This window comes from Poromitra crassiceps (genome assembly GCF_964638095.1).
Source record: "Poromitra crassiceps genome assembly, chromosome: 15".
NCBI lineage: Eukaryota > Metazoa > Chordata > Actinopteri > Beryciformes > Melamphaidae > Poromitra > Poromitra crassiceps.
This window is the reverse complement of record NC_139634.1, coordinates 17,781,941-17,798,351: the sequence shown is the minus strand read 5'-3', so window position 1 is coordinate 17,798,351 and position 16,411 is coordinate 17,781,941. Positions and strand designations below refer to the sequence as shown.

General features: G+C 43.9%; 1 protein-coding gene across 2 annotated transcripts in view; it reads right to left on the bottom strand.

Annotated features, from left to right (window-relative positions):
* Positions 1-261: 261 nt before the first annotated feature.
* klhl4 (kelch-like family member 4) overlaps positions 262-16,411 on the bottom strand; it is a gene marked incomplete at its 5' end in the record, with an annotated part of 37,969 nt that continues 21,819 nt past the window's right edge. For both annotated transcript variants that reach the window (XM_083651395.1, XM_083651396.1), the window contains 7 exons: positions 262-1,021; positions 1,586-1,757; positions 4,658-4,870; positions 6,023-6,185; positions 11,584-11,808; positions 12,556-12,742; positions 14,710-14,922. In XM_083651395.1, the coding sequence (XP_083507521.1) occupies positions 962-1,021; positions 1,586-1,757; positions 4,658-4,870; positions 6,023-6,185; positions 11,584-11,808; positions 12,556-12,742; positions 14,710-14,922 (1,233 nt within the window). In that variant the 3' untranslated portion in view covers positions 262-961. The remainder of the gene's footprint in view (positions 1,022-1,585; positions 1,758-4,657; positions 4,871-6,022; positions 6,186-11,583; positions 11,809-12,555; positions 12,743-14,709; positions 14,923-16,411) is intronic.

Genomic DNA, 16,411 nt, shown 5'->3' with positions numbered 1-16,411 from the left:
GTAGGCATGATCCTATCAACACAAATGCAGTTTTAGCAAGTTCACAAATATCTATACAGTAATGTTGAAATATCAATATGATATATTTTGTATAATTCACAATTTTGTAAACCTTTATTTGACGTGTAACAAGACTTCTAAGACAAGCAAATGACTTTGGTGTAATCAGTAGCTACAGGCTCGATTAAAAAAAAAAAAGGAACATAAAAAAAAACTCATTAAGAGTTTTCCTGTCAAAACTCATTATTCAGCAGGAATTTGTACACGAGTGATTTCTCCCATCCCGCTCAGGATGGGACAAAGTCCTCGCCCCCGCAGTATTCACAGTGCTCCTTCAAAAACACGTTTGCCCATGAGTAAGAAACATCTGTTCAGACCACCCACTAAGGAAATACATTGTTAGATAGTTACATCTATGTATTACAAGAATTTTTTATTTTATTTTATTTTTTCAATTGAATGGCTAAAAAGGGAAATACAGTACATGTATGAGTATAAACCCAAAAATATATGCGATGGCACCGATAGGAAATGCTACTGTATAAATGTAAACTAACCCTCAAGTAGGTTTACTTACTCAAAATGTAACTTTTATCGTTAATCTTACGGACATAGACGGAGCGCTTCATAAAACCAGTATAACAAATCAGTACGACAAAAGCTTGGCACTAATTTGCTACAGCTTAGCCAGAATTGTGAAAATTCTTGATCGGTTGAGCATGTGAAGAATGTACAGTACAGTGCGTCCCAGTGTTGTGAGCCAGTCCTCCCCAGTGGGCAGACAAGCACTTAATGATAGAAACAATGGTTTATGGGCAAAGGCTCTCTTCTGTCTGCGTTTTCTCCACAACAAGGGGGACAAACAGAAACTCCAGTCTCCAAGGACGCGTCCTTTCGTCTGCCGCTTTGTCCCCGGTCCAATCTCGTTTGTTCCCCCAAGCCGCCACCAGACACCAAACGCTCAAGGCAGCTTCACCACCACCACGCAGGCGCCCGCCCTGCCGATGTTGAGAGGGACCTCCTGCCGGGAGACGCAGAGAGAGGTTAACCTGCAGCCTCTCATCCCAAGACTTCAAAACACTCATTTCACTTTGTGCACATAAGAGGGCAGCAGTGGAGACATCAAAACAATTAATTGCAAGGAAAAAATAATAATTTATCAAAAGATCCATATGCATTCCAGCAGATTGATGCTTCCAAATGCATTAACTAGAACACTAAAATCACAAAACCCTAACCTGTTCTGCCAAAAGCAAGCAACAATTCCATTAAAACATATTTCATATAAAATGTTTTACTATTTAAAGGTCAAAAATCCCCCTAAAACAGAAGTGCATGGTCCTTTGCCAAGTCTTTCACAGTTCAATCAATATTTTTATGAGTGTGAATAAAACTCGCCAAAAGCTAGAATCCTGAGAATACTAATATATTTGATGTTGTCAATAGAGACTTCCTGGAGCTCTTACATCTAATCCAGCTTTATTTCATAGTTACATTTTGTTTTTTGTTTTTGGGGGTGGGGGTGGGGGATTTATGCTTTAACCCTTTGTAACTGTGATTGACAAATTAGAATTGGTGCATTTACCTCAGTCCACTCGTTGTTCTGTGCATCGTAGGACTCAACAGTGTTCAGGTAGGACTGGCCGTCATAGCCGCCCACAGCGTACAGCCTGTCACCCAGCAGGCAGACACCCACCGCGTCCCGAGGGACACTGAGGGAGGACACGGTCGTCCATGTGTCTGTCTTTGGGTCATACCTGAGACAACAACGGGCAAAGAGAGTGAGCTGGTGTTTTGTGAAAGATGAATGAGTCACTTGTTCAACAACATCATTCTCCACTTTCAACTCCCACTCCTCAGGGAAGCTTAGCTCAAGTTGTGCTTTGGCTTGGATTACACAATACCCAAGTGCCCTCAAATTGTCCAAAATTCGAAGAGTTACTGTATCTCTAAGGCTGGCTTTACACGGTGAAACTTGCACGCAACTTTAGTTGCATGAAACTTAGGTGAAACCAAGTTGCAAATGAATTGCATGGTATAAACCCTTCTGCAACTCACTTGAAACTTCTGTGAAACTCAGCCGCAACAGTTGCAAAGCTCTCAACTTTGTGGAACTAGTTTCATGCAACAGCCAATCAAAATGCTGATAACCAGTCAGCTGATCACATAGGCTCTGGCTGTCTGAATCAGTGCGCAGTCTCAGAAGACCTCATTATGTCAATATCCATTTATAGTCATAGCGCCCCCTACTGGCAACACAGAAAGTGGTTTGTAACTCGGCCGGACATGGTCCCACGCGCACCAAAATCCACATGTTTGATGAGCATCCCAGCCTGAAGACATCTAGATGACCATTTGGAGTTATCGGCAGAGCGCCCCCTACTGGCCACACAGGAAGTTGGAGTAACTCCATTGTAGATTGTCCAATCTGCTCCAAACTTGTCATGCATGATAAGTGTCCATGCCTCAAGCCATCTATGTGTCAATATCCATTTATAGTCATAGCGCCCCCTACTGGCAACACAGAAAGTGGTTTGTAACTTGGCCCTACATGCTCACACGTGCACCAAACTTCACATGTTTAATGAGCATCCCAGAGCATTGAATGTATTCTGATCCATGCGGAGCCAGGATCTACATGGGTTAAAAATAATAATTTTAACATGTTGTGAAGTATAGTGATCACATAACTGTTCAATGCTATGCTATGTTTTAATGATAATCAGTTATCTATATATGAAGCTACAATTTCATACTGTTGTCACAAGGTGGCAACAACGAGCTATTTATTTATTTATTTTCCTTTAATCAATCAATAAATTTGAGAAAAATAATAACAATGCACTCACCGGAGGCTCATTGGATCAAGCTCTTTGAAAAGAGTGTGAAACGATCCACTGGTATGTCTTTTAAGTAGCCAGTCCCTTCACCCACATACGTTTAACTTTTTTTTCATGTTGTGTTTTTTCCTCCTCCTCCTCCAACATATCCATGAGTATTAATGCACTAATAGCTCTCTTCCTATTCTCGGGGCCCGGGACAGCCATATTTTATCTAACAAAGTAGCTAGCTAGCTAGCCAACCAGCCAGCCAGTGCCAGAAGAAAAACTGATACAACACCTCCGAGTCCGAATTGATATTTTCCAGCGAGAAAACGATATGAAATACGATACAAAGATGCAGAATGACAATTCTCACTTGAAAAAAGAAGAAAACGATACAATAGATGAAAAATGACCAATCTAGCTAGCTAGTTTTGCTGGAAGAAACTGCCAAGTTGCACGAGACTTGATTATTTTTGAATTGCTTTGTGTAACTGTGAAGTTGCATGGAAATTGGGTTGCATGCAACTTGCAACCTGCAACTAGTTGCGTGTAAGTTTCACCGTGTAAAGCCAGCCTAAGGGTTTCTGTATCTCTTGCTGCCACCAAAGTGGGAGGTTGCCTTGCACAGCCTAATTAGTTTGTTCCGAGCAAAACTATTGGGAACAGAATCCAAATCCAGACGTGACAAGATATTATCTGAATAATAAATTGTAAGCTATTATTTATGCATGCTGTACTGTAGCTGTTTCGCTGAATGATTGAAACCGTAGACTCAACTAAAGTGCCAATAATACTAAATGAGGCATAATTAGATGAATACGTGATTTAGTAGGCACTCCAAATTATTTGTTCTTTTTTATTATTTGTTACAATGGTTAAAGTGACCATAGCACTGCATGTAGATCGAACTTCTGATATATATAAGTTATTCAGGGGCGTAGTGGGGGGTAAACTCAGTTTACCCACCTATTTTCAGAACAACTGTACCAATCAAGGTGGATAGTTATACCCACCTCTGCATTTACCATCAAGACAATAAGTTGATAGACTATGAGAAGGCCATGATAAATGGTTGTAAAACCTGTTTGTGTATCACTGAACTCTTAATGGAGCTCTAACACATTGACCAGACCGACAGTGTTAGGGATTAGAATGGGTTAAAATGGATACCTGTTCCACTAATGGCTTCCATTTGTTTCCTATTAAAAAGCACCATGTTAAATGAGACATGCATAAAGAGTGATTGTCTGTTGTTTGAGTTGATGGGAAAAGTTAATGGAACTTCAAATGAAGCACCGTATGATGGAAAGTGTGTAATTGTGTGTGAAGTTCATTCAACCTGATCTGTGATTTAGGAAGATTAGTAAAGTTCCTAAACCAATAAACCAAGTCAAGTTTACCAATTAACAAGGTGTTAATTTATAAGTTGTTGCAAAAATCAAAACATGAAAGATGAACAGGAAATGCAGGACTAACGTGTTGAACTCGCAAATGAGGTACTGTGATCAGTGTGACTTCAAATTCAGACACAAGAGGATGTTACGACCACCAGATGGTGCCATAATACTATCAAATAAAACCATCCATGGAAACTGTGATCCTCCCTCAGTGAAGTATCACAGTATAATGGAGACACGTCTCAAAATGCAGGAACAGGGTGGGGGGAGCAGAGCAGCGCAGCACGGAAAAGAGTTCAACTCCCTTTTGGTTTTAGGCACAGGCAGCAGCCGCACCCCTCCGCTCACAATTCCCTCTCCTGCATTGCAAAACAGAACATCTTACGCAAGAACCCTTCTGCACTTGGTTTACGGGATGGGAAGCGTTTTACAGACCTCTCCACGCAGTCGGAGAGTCTGGAGCAGTGGTTGGATGCGGGGGCGTCGTGTCCGCCCACGGCGTACAGGAAGCTGTTGTACGTGGCCACGCCCACCCCTCCTCGCCTCTTGGCCATGGGAGCACACATGCTCCACTTGTTGGTGTGCGGATCGAAGCATTCCATCGACCTCAGGCACGAGCTGCCATCCCGACCGCCCACGGCAAACAGTCTGCGAAAACAAACAAACTGTGATAAAAACTAAATCTCAAGTCCTGTACGTCAGTGATGTTCGGCAGATCCCATGACAGAATACTGATAATGTGCCAGATTTGATAAGATGCAGCTAGTCGATAGCGTCTCTCACTAGCCCGTTCTTTGACAGCATCCTCTCCCAGAAGAAGCACGTCAGACTGTGTGTACGTGCTTCTCTCTCACGGGCCCGACAGCAGGAAAGCGAAGGCTAGGGAAACAGCTTACTTGTTGTCTATTTTTGACCTAGATGCAGAAATAACTCCAGGATCGACTCCAGGAGTTTCAGCACTGAATACTCATTGTAGCCAGGCAGCAGCCTCTTTTCCCCTTCGACACACAGATATATTTAAATCAGGCTGATAGGTGCTTAGTTTACTTTACAATTCTGTTTTTAAGGAAATAAAAAAAGACATTTATAGTGCTATATTGGTATATGCTACTGTGTAAATTATTACACTAACCAAAACACCCTCTCTTCCGAGCCGTGTGGCGGTTGACTCGTACAGCCACATCGTAGCCGACCTTATGCCAAACAAATTGTGTTGTCAAAGAGCACTTAAGCTACAATATGCCTTTTTCCTGTGGCCTCTGCACTGAGCGTTAATATAACATCTGAATAGGAATAATGAATAGGTGCTTGTGTTCTTCATGGCTAAATTCCTCCGTTGGCATGAAATTGGAATTTCAATGATGTTTGGGACACCTTTTTGGGGCATCTGCCATTTGTTGTGGGTGTGTCCAGTGGTGAGCTGGGCTGTGGCCAACAAGCTCAGGGAAATCATAGAAACGGCAATAATGGAGGAAAGCAGTAAGAAACCAAACAACACATAATGGCGCCCGGCAGGCAACACCCGTCCCGTTGAAAAACACAGCATAGCTTTTTATATTGCTGATTGGCTGCATTCACTGTCTGCTTCTCCAACTCCTGTTGTGGCTTTATGGATTGCGGATGCTTTGGCCTCAGGCTGGATGACAGCTCATCAAGATGAGTGACAGCTGTCAGGGGGCGGTCCCTTGACTCCAGTGAAGTGGAGGAGGGCGGGACTAACAATACACTAACAGTGAAAGGTGAAAAGCTGCATAGTGTAGATGGGCCCTAGCTGGCCTGGATGTAGACAGGACAACGTACTTCCCGTTGAGGGCGGTGACTCCCACAGTGCTGCGTGGCGTCGACATGCTGGCCACGTAGTTCCACTGTCTGGCCTGCGGGTCCCAGCGCTCAACCGTGTTCAGATAGCTCCAACCATCATGGCCTCCTACAGCGTACATGGGCCCCTCCAGCACAGCAATGCCTGCAGAGGACACAGACAGAGGGCTACAGTACAGGATGTTACCAGAGGACACAGATAGAGGGCTACAGTACAGGATGTTACCAGAGGACACAGACAGAGGGCTACAGTACAGGATGTTACCAGAGGACACAGACAGAGGGCTACAGTACAGGATGTTACCAGAGGACACAGACAGAGGGCTACAGTACAGGATGTTACCAGAGGACACAGATAGAGGGAGGGCTACAGTACAGGAAGTTACCAGAGGACACAGACAGAGGGCTACAGTACAGGAAGTTACCAGAGGACACAGACAGAGGGCTACAGTACAGGATGTTACCAGAGGACACAGACAGAGGGCTACAGTACAGGAAGTTACCAGAGGACACAGACAGAGGGCTACAGTACAGGAAGTTACCAGAGGACACAGATAGAGGTGAGGGCTACAGTACAGGAAGTTACCAGAGGACACAGATAGAGGGCTACAGTACAGCATGTTACCAGAGGACACAGATAGAGGTGAGGGCTACAGTACAGGAAGTTACCAGAGGACACAGACAGAGGGCTACAGTACAGGAAGTTACCAGAGGACACAGACAGAGGCGAGGGCTACAGTACAGGAAGTTACCAGAGGACACAGACAGAGGGCTACAGTACAGGATGTTACCAGAGGACACAGACAGAGGTGAGGGCTACAGTACAGGATGTTACCAGAGGACACAGACAGAGGGCTACAGTACAGGAAGTTACCAGAGGACACAGACAGAGGTGAGGGCTACAGTACAGGATGTTACCAGAGGACACAGACAGAGGGCTACAGTACAGGATGTTACCAGAGGACACAGATAGAGGTGAGGGCTACAGTACAGGATGTTACCAGAGGACACAGACAGAGGTGAGGGCTACAGTACAGGATGTTACCAGAGGACACAGACAGAGGGCTACAGTACAGGATGTTACCAGAGGACACAGACAGAGGGCTACAGTACAGGATGTTACCAGAGGACACAGATAGAGGCGAGGGCTACAGTACAGGAAGTTACCAGAGGACACAGATAGAGGGCTACAGTACAGGAAGTCACCAGAGGACACAGATAGAGGTGAGGGCTACAGTACAGGAAGTTACCAGAGGACACAGATAGAGGGCTACAGTACAGGAAGTTACCAGAGGACACAGACAGAGGGCTACAGTACAGGATGTTACCAGAGGACACAGACAGAGGGCTACAGTACAGCATGTTACCAGAGGACACAGACAGAGGGCTACAGTACAGCATGTTACCAGAGGACACAGACAGAGGGCTACAGTACAGCATGTTACCAGAGGACACAGACAGAGGGCTACAGTACAGGATGTTACCAGAGGACACAGACAGAGGGCTACAGTACAGGAAGTCACCAGAGGACACAGATAGAGGTGAGGGCTACAGTACAGGAAGTTACCAGAGGACACAGACAGAGGGCTACAGTACAGGATGTTACCAGAGGACACAGATAGAGGTGAGGGCTACAGTACAGGATGTTACCAGAGGACACAGATAGAGGCGAGGGCTACAGTACAGGATCTTACCAGAGGACACAGATAGAGGGCTACAGTAGAGGAAGTTACCAGAGGACACAGATAGAGGTGAGGGCTACAGTACAGGAAGTTACCAGAGGACACAGACAGAGGCGAGGGCTACAGTACAGGAAGTTACCAGAGGACACAGACAGAGGGCTACAGTACAGGATGTTACCAGAGGACACAGACAGAGGGCTACAGTACAGCATGTTACCAGAGGACACAGACAGAGGGCTACAGTACAGGAAGTTACCAGAGGACACAGACAGAGGGCTACAGTACAGGAAGTCACCAGAGGACACAGAGGCGAGGGCTACAGTACAGGAAGTTACCCCATGTGAACCTTTGTTGAGTCATGTACGGTACACTAATGATGCCAATGTCAAATTAAGTATTGACCCTGTTAGTCTGTGGTGCCTGCCTGCATGTCTTCTATATTTTGTGAAAGAGCATAAAACTATAGCAATGGAACTACTCAAAGTACAAGTATTCTGTAGCATCTAAAGCCTTCAACTGTTGTTGTTGTTGTTGTTGTTGTAGTAATGCTTTCATGTAAATATCAACCAAAGGCCAAAATACATTCAATACCTCGATTCCCTGCCTACCAACCTGAGGGTTCTACATCCTGCCGGTGAAACTCCTCGCTGTCAGGTCAAAAGAAGCGGCTGGCGACTGCTCATGTATCGGAGGAAGCATGTGCTAGTCTACTCTCCCCAGATCAGCAGAGGGGGAGGAGCACGAGCATGAGAATTTCAGATGGCAGGGGCAGCCCGCCCTACTCTGCCTCTGCCACCAGGGGCAGCCCGCCCTACTCTGCCTCTGCCACTCTGCCTCTGCCACCAGGGGCAGCCCGCCCTACTCTGCCTTTGCCACTCTGCCTCTGCCACCAGGGGCAGCCCGCCCTACTCTGCCTCTGCCACCAGGGGCAGCCCGCCCTACTCTGCCTCTGCCACCAGGGGCAGCCCGCCCTACTCTGCCTCTGCCACCAGGGGCAACCCGCCCTACTCTGCCACCAGGGGCAGCCCGCCCTACTCTGCCCTCTGCCACCAGGGGCAGCCCGCCCTACTCTGCCCTCTGCCACCAGGGGCAGCCCGCCCTACTCTGCCTCTGCCACCTGAAATTGTCCCCCTTTTAGCCATCCGGCATGAGCACAAACACACACATTTATACACACAGTTGACCTCCACGGTAAAGTTCAGCCTCCTAGGGCGAAAACTGTGAAAAACTGAACTTTTTGTGGACCAACCGACCGACCCGATCAACCAACCTTATAGCTGCTGGTCACGGATAAAAAAAATGCCTTGTTTCAACCAAACAATGTTTGCTTACATTTCTCACAGTAGAGCAAAGTGCCAAAGGCCAACTACCATGTGTCAGTGAAGAAGCAATAGAGAGGAATGAAAGGACGTGTAAAGATCAAACTGGCTCTTTGGGCCGTTCTTGGAGAGGACGGAGCCGGAGGCCACAGGTACTTCTCTCATTTTCGATTCGCTGGGAGAGCAGGCAGCAGAGTGACTCATTGCTACAGCACTGACCAAATCCACTCAGCCAACAGGAAGGATATAAAAATGCATTGTTATTCCTCGATCCCAAGTCACAGAGGAAAGTGGTTTTCACCAAGCAACAATGCAAAGGATGTTTTAACACAATGGATCTTTTTTATGCTACCACTCTTATTGTCTTTGGTGAGAGTCCAATTTTCTTGGGGGAACGTCAGGGCAAGACCACATTCCTGCATTCGGAGAACCCTAAATGACACAAACACAGTCGGACAGAAACGATTCTCATTGCGAGTCTGCCAATTTTTCAGTGGTTCTTCAGTGGTTTTGGAATAAAAATGAAAGATTTTTTTCCTCTCTGTGGTCTTTGCCCATAAAGCACGCAGCAGGCCATATCTGAGCAGACATGTGGGTAGACAATAAGCTCAGATATACTGTATCCAGACTCAAAATATGCGCACCACAATGCAGCAAGAGATATTCGCCACAGGAAAGATCAAAGAAAAGACAGGTAATCTATACAGTGTAATCTCCCGGGCGGGCGAGCTGATACCTCCGACCACACCGGGTGAGTGAGCCCAACGCTTGACAAGATCTCCCTGCTCTGCTCCCCGGACCTGTTTCAACCACAAATCAAAACGCTTCTGATAGGAGATTTATCAGGCGGGGAAGGGGAAAGAAAAGCAAGGCCGCCACAGACTGCCAAGCTTTGATAGGGGAATGGGAAAATATCAAAGGTCTACAGTATCTCAAAAGAAATGTGTTTTTTTCCCTCAGCATGTCAGCTACGACTCTTCTGAGCTTGAATCCTGCAATTTTAGGCGTTTCATCAGAACAGGTATCCTAACCGAGCTAAAACCTTAAAACCTCAAAGAGCTGAGACAGCAGTTACTTCATGGGCCAGTTTTACATCTTAACCCTCCGACTTCACTTTCCTAAGGAGATCTATATTAACAGAATCGTGTATGGGTTATTCACTGTCTCCTGATGTCATCATATTAGAGATGTTATTAGAATATCTATCTATCTGTCTATCCAACCCGATCTCCAAAAAAATTGTAAAATAGCAACGTTTGTGGACAAACGTTGGTATTTTACAATGTCGGCTAAGAAATTGTAAAATGGGAACGTATGCGTCTACAGCGGTGGGCGTGGTTTGGGCGTGTTTAACGGAGATTTTTTGTTTCTAACCCCTCCCCCTACTCTAATCCTAACCCTAAAATCTCAGAACGTTACTATTTTACAATTTTCGAGCCGAAATTGTAAAATAGCAACGTTGGTCCATATCGTTGGTATTACACAATTTTCTGTGAGACTGTGTTGGTCTATCTATCTACAGTATATATCTATCTATCTATCTATCTATCTATCTATCTATCTATCTATCTATCTATCTATCTCAATTTGGCAATGTGGGCTCTGTTCTCTGTTTCAATTTTTGTCCCACTGATGATGTCATCAGTGATGTCATAAGGGGGCACACACACAAGGAGGCATTGTGACTTCACTGATGATGTCATAAGAGGCGCACACATAATTACATTTGGTGAGCAACACACCCCCGCGCGAGGCCATGCAGCATGCTAGGAATCGAGTGCGCGAGATGCCTAGTTAGAACGAATTACTCATAAGAATATTATGTTGTTATGATGAGAACAGTAACAAAGAAGTGTGTGCTTCCTTCTAACAAGTTATTATGATACATGATTACATACAATGATGTATTAGACATGAGTGCACTGAGATGCTTGAAATGAGCGCGCAAAGTGCACAATATTTCTAGTATCGTTTATATGTGTGAGTTAATAGCCCAAACAAAACAATAACAATGCACCTAAACATTGTAAGTAGTATGTATCCCTACTATGGGTATGCGGGTACACTTGTATTTTGTCTGTGTGTGCACAGACAAATAAATAAATATACAGTATTGACATCTCCGTATTTTTAATCTTCTGCAGAATGTGTATATACAGTCTTTTTGTGTATCCTCTGAATATATTTGATATGTGGTAGTAGATACAGTAGCACTGCACTGTATAATGCCTTGCTGACTGCCGCTCTTCAATCCCCTGGAGGCTTCTTGAGCTTTCTTCACTCACTTTTAACTTTTTTACGGGTGGATGAAATCCAAATGTGAAGTGAAAATGCTTCTACAGCAACACAATGTCACATCGCTTGATCTGAACGCACAATGACAGAAATTATTGTTGCACATTACAATACATCATAAGATAGGGTAGGATTTGTTTACCAATGTATCAAACAACATCGATTTCACAACACGTACACTCAAGTCGTATAGTTCCAGTTGAATGGAATAAATCAAGCTAGTGGCATGAAAGTGTGGCACACTCACCAAGTCCGTGTCTGTGCGTTGACATGGGGGGCATGGTGGACCACACTTTGTTGATTGGGTTGTAGCACTCCACCATATTGGAGGTCTTGAGTCCGTCCCTCCCTCCCACCACGTACAGCTTGTTGTCGATCACCGCCACGCCGAACTGCAGACGCCGTCCATTCATGACTCCCACCTGCATCCAAGTGTTCGTCCGCAGGTCATACTTCTCTATGGTGGTAGAGCCTGCAAACAGATGCGCAACTATCACATTATATTCAACCACTTTAATGGTAACACTTTCTATGAAGGCCATGTCTACAATGCATTATGAGCACATTCATAAGATGTTATTATTATAAATGCATGATGTAGTTCTTTATAAATGTTTATAATCATGCATAACAAGGTTAAGTAAAGTATAAAGTATAGTATTATACAGTAATTGGTGCACAATATTATTGTAATAAACATCAATAATATACTACGACTGTACTGAAGTAAAGTGAGAGCACTATAAGGTTATTAGCAATTTATAACTATGAGAAGTTATGAGCAGTATTTGCTGGCTGCAAGTAAAGCATAAAACAAAAAAGATTATTCTTTCTAACACAGTTGTCACTTTGGCATGCAGGTATAAAGCATTATGGCTGAACTTATGTCCACCACTTATAATACTTTATAAACCTTGTTAAGGTTTGTTGAAGTTGCCATGCATGATTCTAAACATTTATAAAGTGTTTTATAAAGCGTTATAAATGCATTATAATGTCGTATGAATGTGCTCATAATACTTATAATTATAGTATTTGATAGCCAAAACATGTATAGAGATAACTGTGGGTCAAGTCAAGTTTATTTGTATAGCCCTAATTCACAAGCATGAGGGCTTCACCGAGAGTATGTCTAGCTAAATCTAGCTGACACAACAATAACAATTACAGTAATAATAATAATAATAATAACATGGTTGAACAATCTTGTTGTTCATACCTTTGGTAGCATCCATCCCCCCCACAGCATAAAGAGCTCCTACAGTGGACTTTCTAGGTTTGGTTCTAGGGCTCTGAAACATGGGTCGTCGCTCGGGTAGAAGATGGTACTTCATGGCCTCCATCAGTAGCTTTTGGCATTCCAGATCGTCAGAGAACATCTTGTTGTTTTCCAGATCTGCCAGCAGCTAGATTTAATGAAAACAGAAACATTGGCTACATTGTAAAAACAGGGGAATCTTGTTTGACAAACGAATCGCTAGAGATGTGCGAAATGTTAACAGGGAAATGCATGCAAATCACCTTTGGGGTCTCTTAACATAATTGGGCTCCAGGCTAAGATAATACTACAACTGTTTAACACTTGTAGGTGCTGTCTGTACGTGAGACACGTTTGATTACATCTCTGGGAACAGAGAACAGGGTAAACTGTATCTGTAAATAACTTCAGGTGGAAACTGATAAACTCACAGGACGAGGAGTGAATATACAATATGTTTGTGTCAACCTGAAGCATGCATTCGTACAGATATGTAGAAAAACAGCTCAGCTTTCCGTAATGGATCTCTCTCTTGCTCAAATGATTAATCCAACAAGAATCCCTGCCAATGGCGCAACTAACAATTAATAGCACATACATTATCTCCTCAGAGTGGAGGGAGTGCGTTTTAATTAAAGAGCTTTTAATAACACGGTTGTATACAGGCTGATTTGATCTTAAGATGTGGTAAAGGCATATTTCATTCAGTATGTCATTCATCAAAATGTGTCATAATCTTTATTGGAATTCATGCATGCCATTAACACCTACGTTTTCTCAAGACCACCTTTGGCCAGACTGTACAACCATATAAGCAGCTTTGTTCTGCTCTTTTCAGAGAACATCCTCTTATGAGCCTTTCTTACTGTTGGAATATAAATATCTTCCCTCCCGCCCACCCTGTAGGTTGAAGCAATTACTGTGCTGAGAGCAATTTTTTGTGCATGTTTTTTTATTGAATATTTCACCACTCATTACATATTTATGGGTGAAAGGTTTGGTTTGTATATTTTTTTATTGGTGGTGTTCTATCTGCGACGTCTTTACAACATCACAACATTTCCAACATCACTTTTGACAAAAACAATGATTCATCGCTGATGCCTCACGGTAAAAACATTGCCCAAGCCAATCTAATATATAAGGTCTTTATTTCACCCCCATTTCAATATTTTGTCTCTTTTGTTCTTTTCATTCATAGAAAATCACTTCATCTACATTTTGTACAGGATGCTCTCCATTATTATTTGCTGCATTTATTCACTGGAGACCCTTTATAAAGTGAATTCTAAAAGGGGTATTTGTATAATAAGTTTAGGAAAGCAATCCCCCCGTGAATATGAAGCAACGTTACTGTAAAAAGGGAGCTATTTCATAGCTACTCTAGATATGCCAGAAAATGGGTAATCTGTGTGCCACATTATGTAAATTAGGGTGCCACATAAAAGCGTGCTCCAGCTAAGAACTCTGACATTCATGAAACATCACGGGCTTTAACAGAATAATGCAAACATAGGCAAAGCATTTATAGCCTCACAATATACTGTATATCAAAATCTATCAAACTGACACTCATCTCATTCTTTATTCAGAGTGAAAGAAAATGAGTGTAATTTCTCCTGGGCCGCTCCCAGGTGAAGATGCGATTGTACAAATTATTGGGGACATATTCGTGATATTGAGCTGCAGCATTGCAAAATCCACATCTCAACTGTCTCCAAGCTGAAAAATCCTTCTGCGACTCGTCCTTCCATGTCGTCCTTTGTGCTTGGTATGGATTTAATACGCTAAATCAATAAGGAATAATGGCTTTTTGCCTGGATCCACTGCAGTGTATTTCATGTGTCCCTAATGTTTTGGACATTCAGTTTGTAAATGTGGAGCCAGGCGATTCGGAGAAAGTGTATTAATGCCCAACAAACCTTTCCCTGGACAGACTGTGTAAAGGTCAGAAATAGCATTTCATTAGTTTTTGCTGACAGTGAGGGGGAGACGGGCCGCGATGTGACAGCCGAGCGTGAGCTGGGCTTCAAATTCGCACAAGCACCGCATAGAAGCCTTATCATGCTCCGTCCCCAGCCACTGCCACCAACCCCCCGTTATCGCCCCCCTCACCTGTGGGGGCAGAAGAGGCAGGCGGATGAAGGCGAGAAGCAGCCCCAGGTCCTGCTGCCGATGCTGGACGTCGTACCTCACCCACATCATCAGAGCCTGGAAGATGGTCTCCTCGTCGGGCACGTTGATGTCGTCACTGGACAGCAGCTTGAGGATCTCTGCTGTGGGGAGCAGCAAGAACTCCTGGTTCTGAATGACCTCCAGGAAGTGTTCCTGGAGCGCAGAGGAGAAAGCGATAGTCATCAGTCATTAACAGAGGGCTGCACCGAGGCTCTTCATATAGCATCGTGTGTGGTTAGGTGTGTGTGCATGTATTTCTATTCCTATGGGACCAAATGTCCTCACAAGGACAGATAGGTGAGGACGTTTTATTGACCCTCACTTCTTTTAGGCTCCAGTTTAGGATTTAAAGTATGGGGGCACGGTGGTGCAGTGGTAGCGTTCTGCCTCAGACTCTCACCTCACAGCAAGAAGGTACAGGGTTCGATTCTCACCTGGGACGCTGTTTGCACTGGGGGTATACCTAGTGCCCAGGTGGGCTTTCTTGTGAAAAGGGCGCTTCTGTGTGGAATTAGCATGTTCTCCTGTGTTCCCCTGAGGTTTCCTCCATATAACATCAATATGGACCCCCATTAAAAACATGCAAGAAGATTGTCGTCTGACTTGGAAGAAGTTGGTCCCCGGAGGCTTCACTGCAGCCATGCCCTCTGCTCCTGGCCAGCCCGTGGAGGAGGACGAGCCAGGATGGGGAAATGCGGAGTACAAATTTCGCTGCACCTCTAAGCATGTGTGTGTGACATGTGTATGTATAATGCATATGTGCATGCATTGGTGCATAATTGTGACAAATAAAGATGGGGTTTGTCCTGTACCTGTGCCTTTAGGGTTAGATTAAGATTATTATAGGGTTTGACACTATCTCACTATCTAGGCCTCTGTTACCTGCGTTACTACCTTTGTTACCTGCATTACTACCTCTGTTACCTGCGTTACTACCTCTGTTACCTGCGTTACTACTACCTCTTACCTGCTTAAAAGGCAGAACAAAATGACACTGCCCCCATTCCGTATTCGTACCAACACTCCCACCTTGAAATGGCAGTGTAAAAAGGGACTATGTTTGTTGACATTCGAAGATATAAAATCTTAATTGCCTCATCAATAAGTCATGTATTGAAGATCTAATATATACTTTTAGCTATATCATGACTACATTGAGTTATGTATTCAAGCCTTAGACATTTCATTTTTGTGGCAGTTAGTCCAACATTTCACCATTACAAATTGGGTTGTCTTTAAGTTGGATAGCATCACTCAGCTTCTCAGAAATTGGACAGTGCTTTCATTTAACATTTAAATTCTCAAAGTTAGTTGCATGTTTGGCACATTTCATACTTTTCATTTGATTTTCCTACCCAAGCGCAGCATGCTATGGTGGCTTTCTCACAACAAGCTGATTTGAGCAGGGGGCCGGCAGAACGTGTCTTCAAACAGGGGCTCAGATCAGGGACTGCTTTGCCAGTTTCAATTGATATGGTTTTTATATGATGTGGACTGACTACAGCAGAGTTTTTATATGATGTGGACTGACTACAGTAGAGCTTTTATATGATGTGGACTGACTACAGCAGAGCTTTTCTATGATGTGGACTGACTACAGCAGAGCTTTTCTATGATGTGGACTGACTACAGCAGAGCTTTT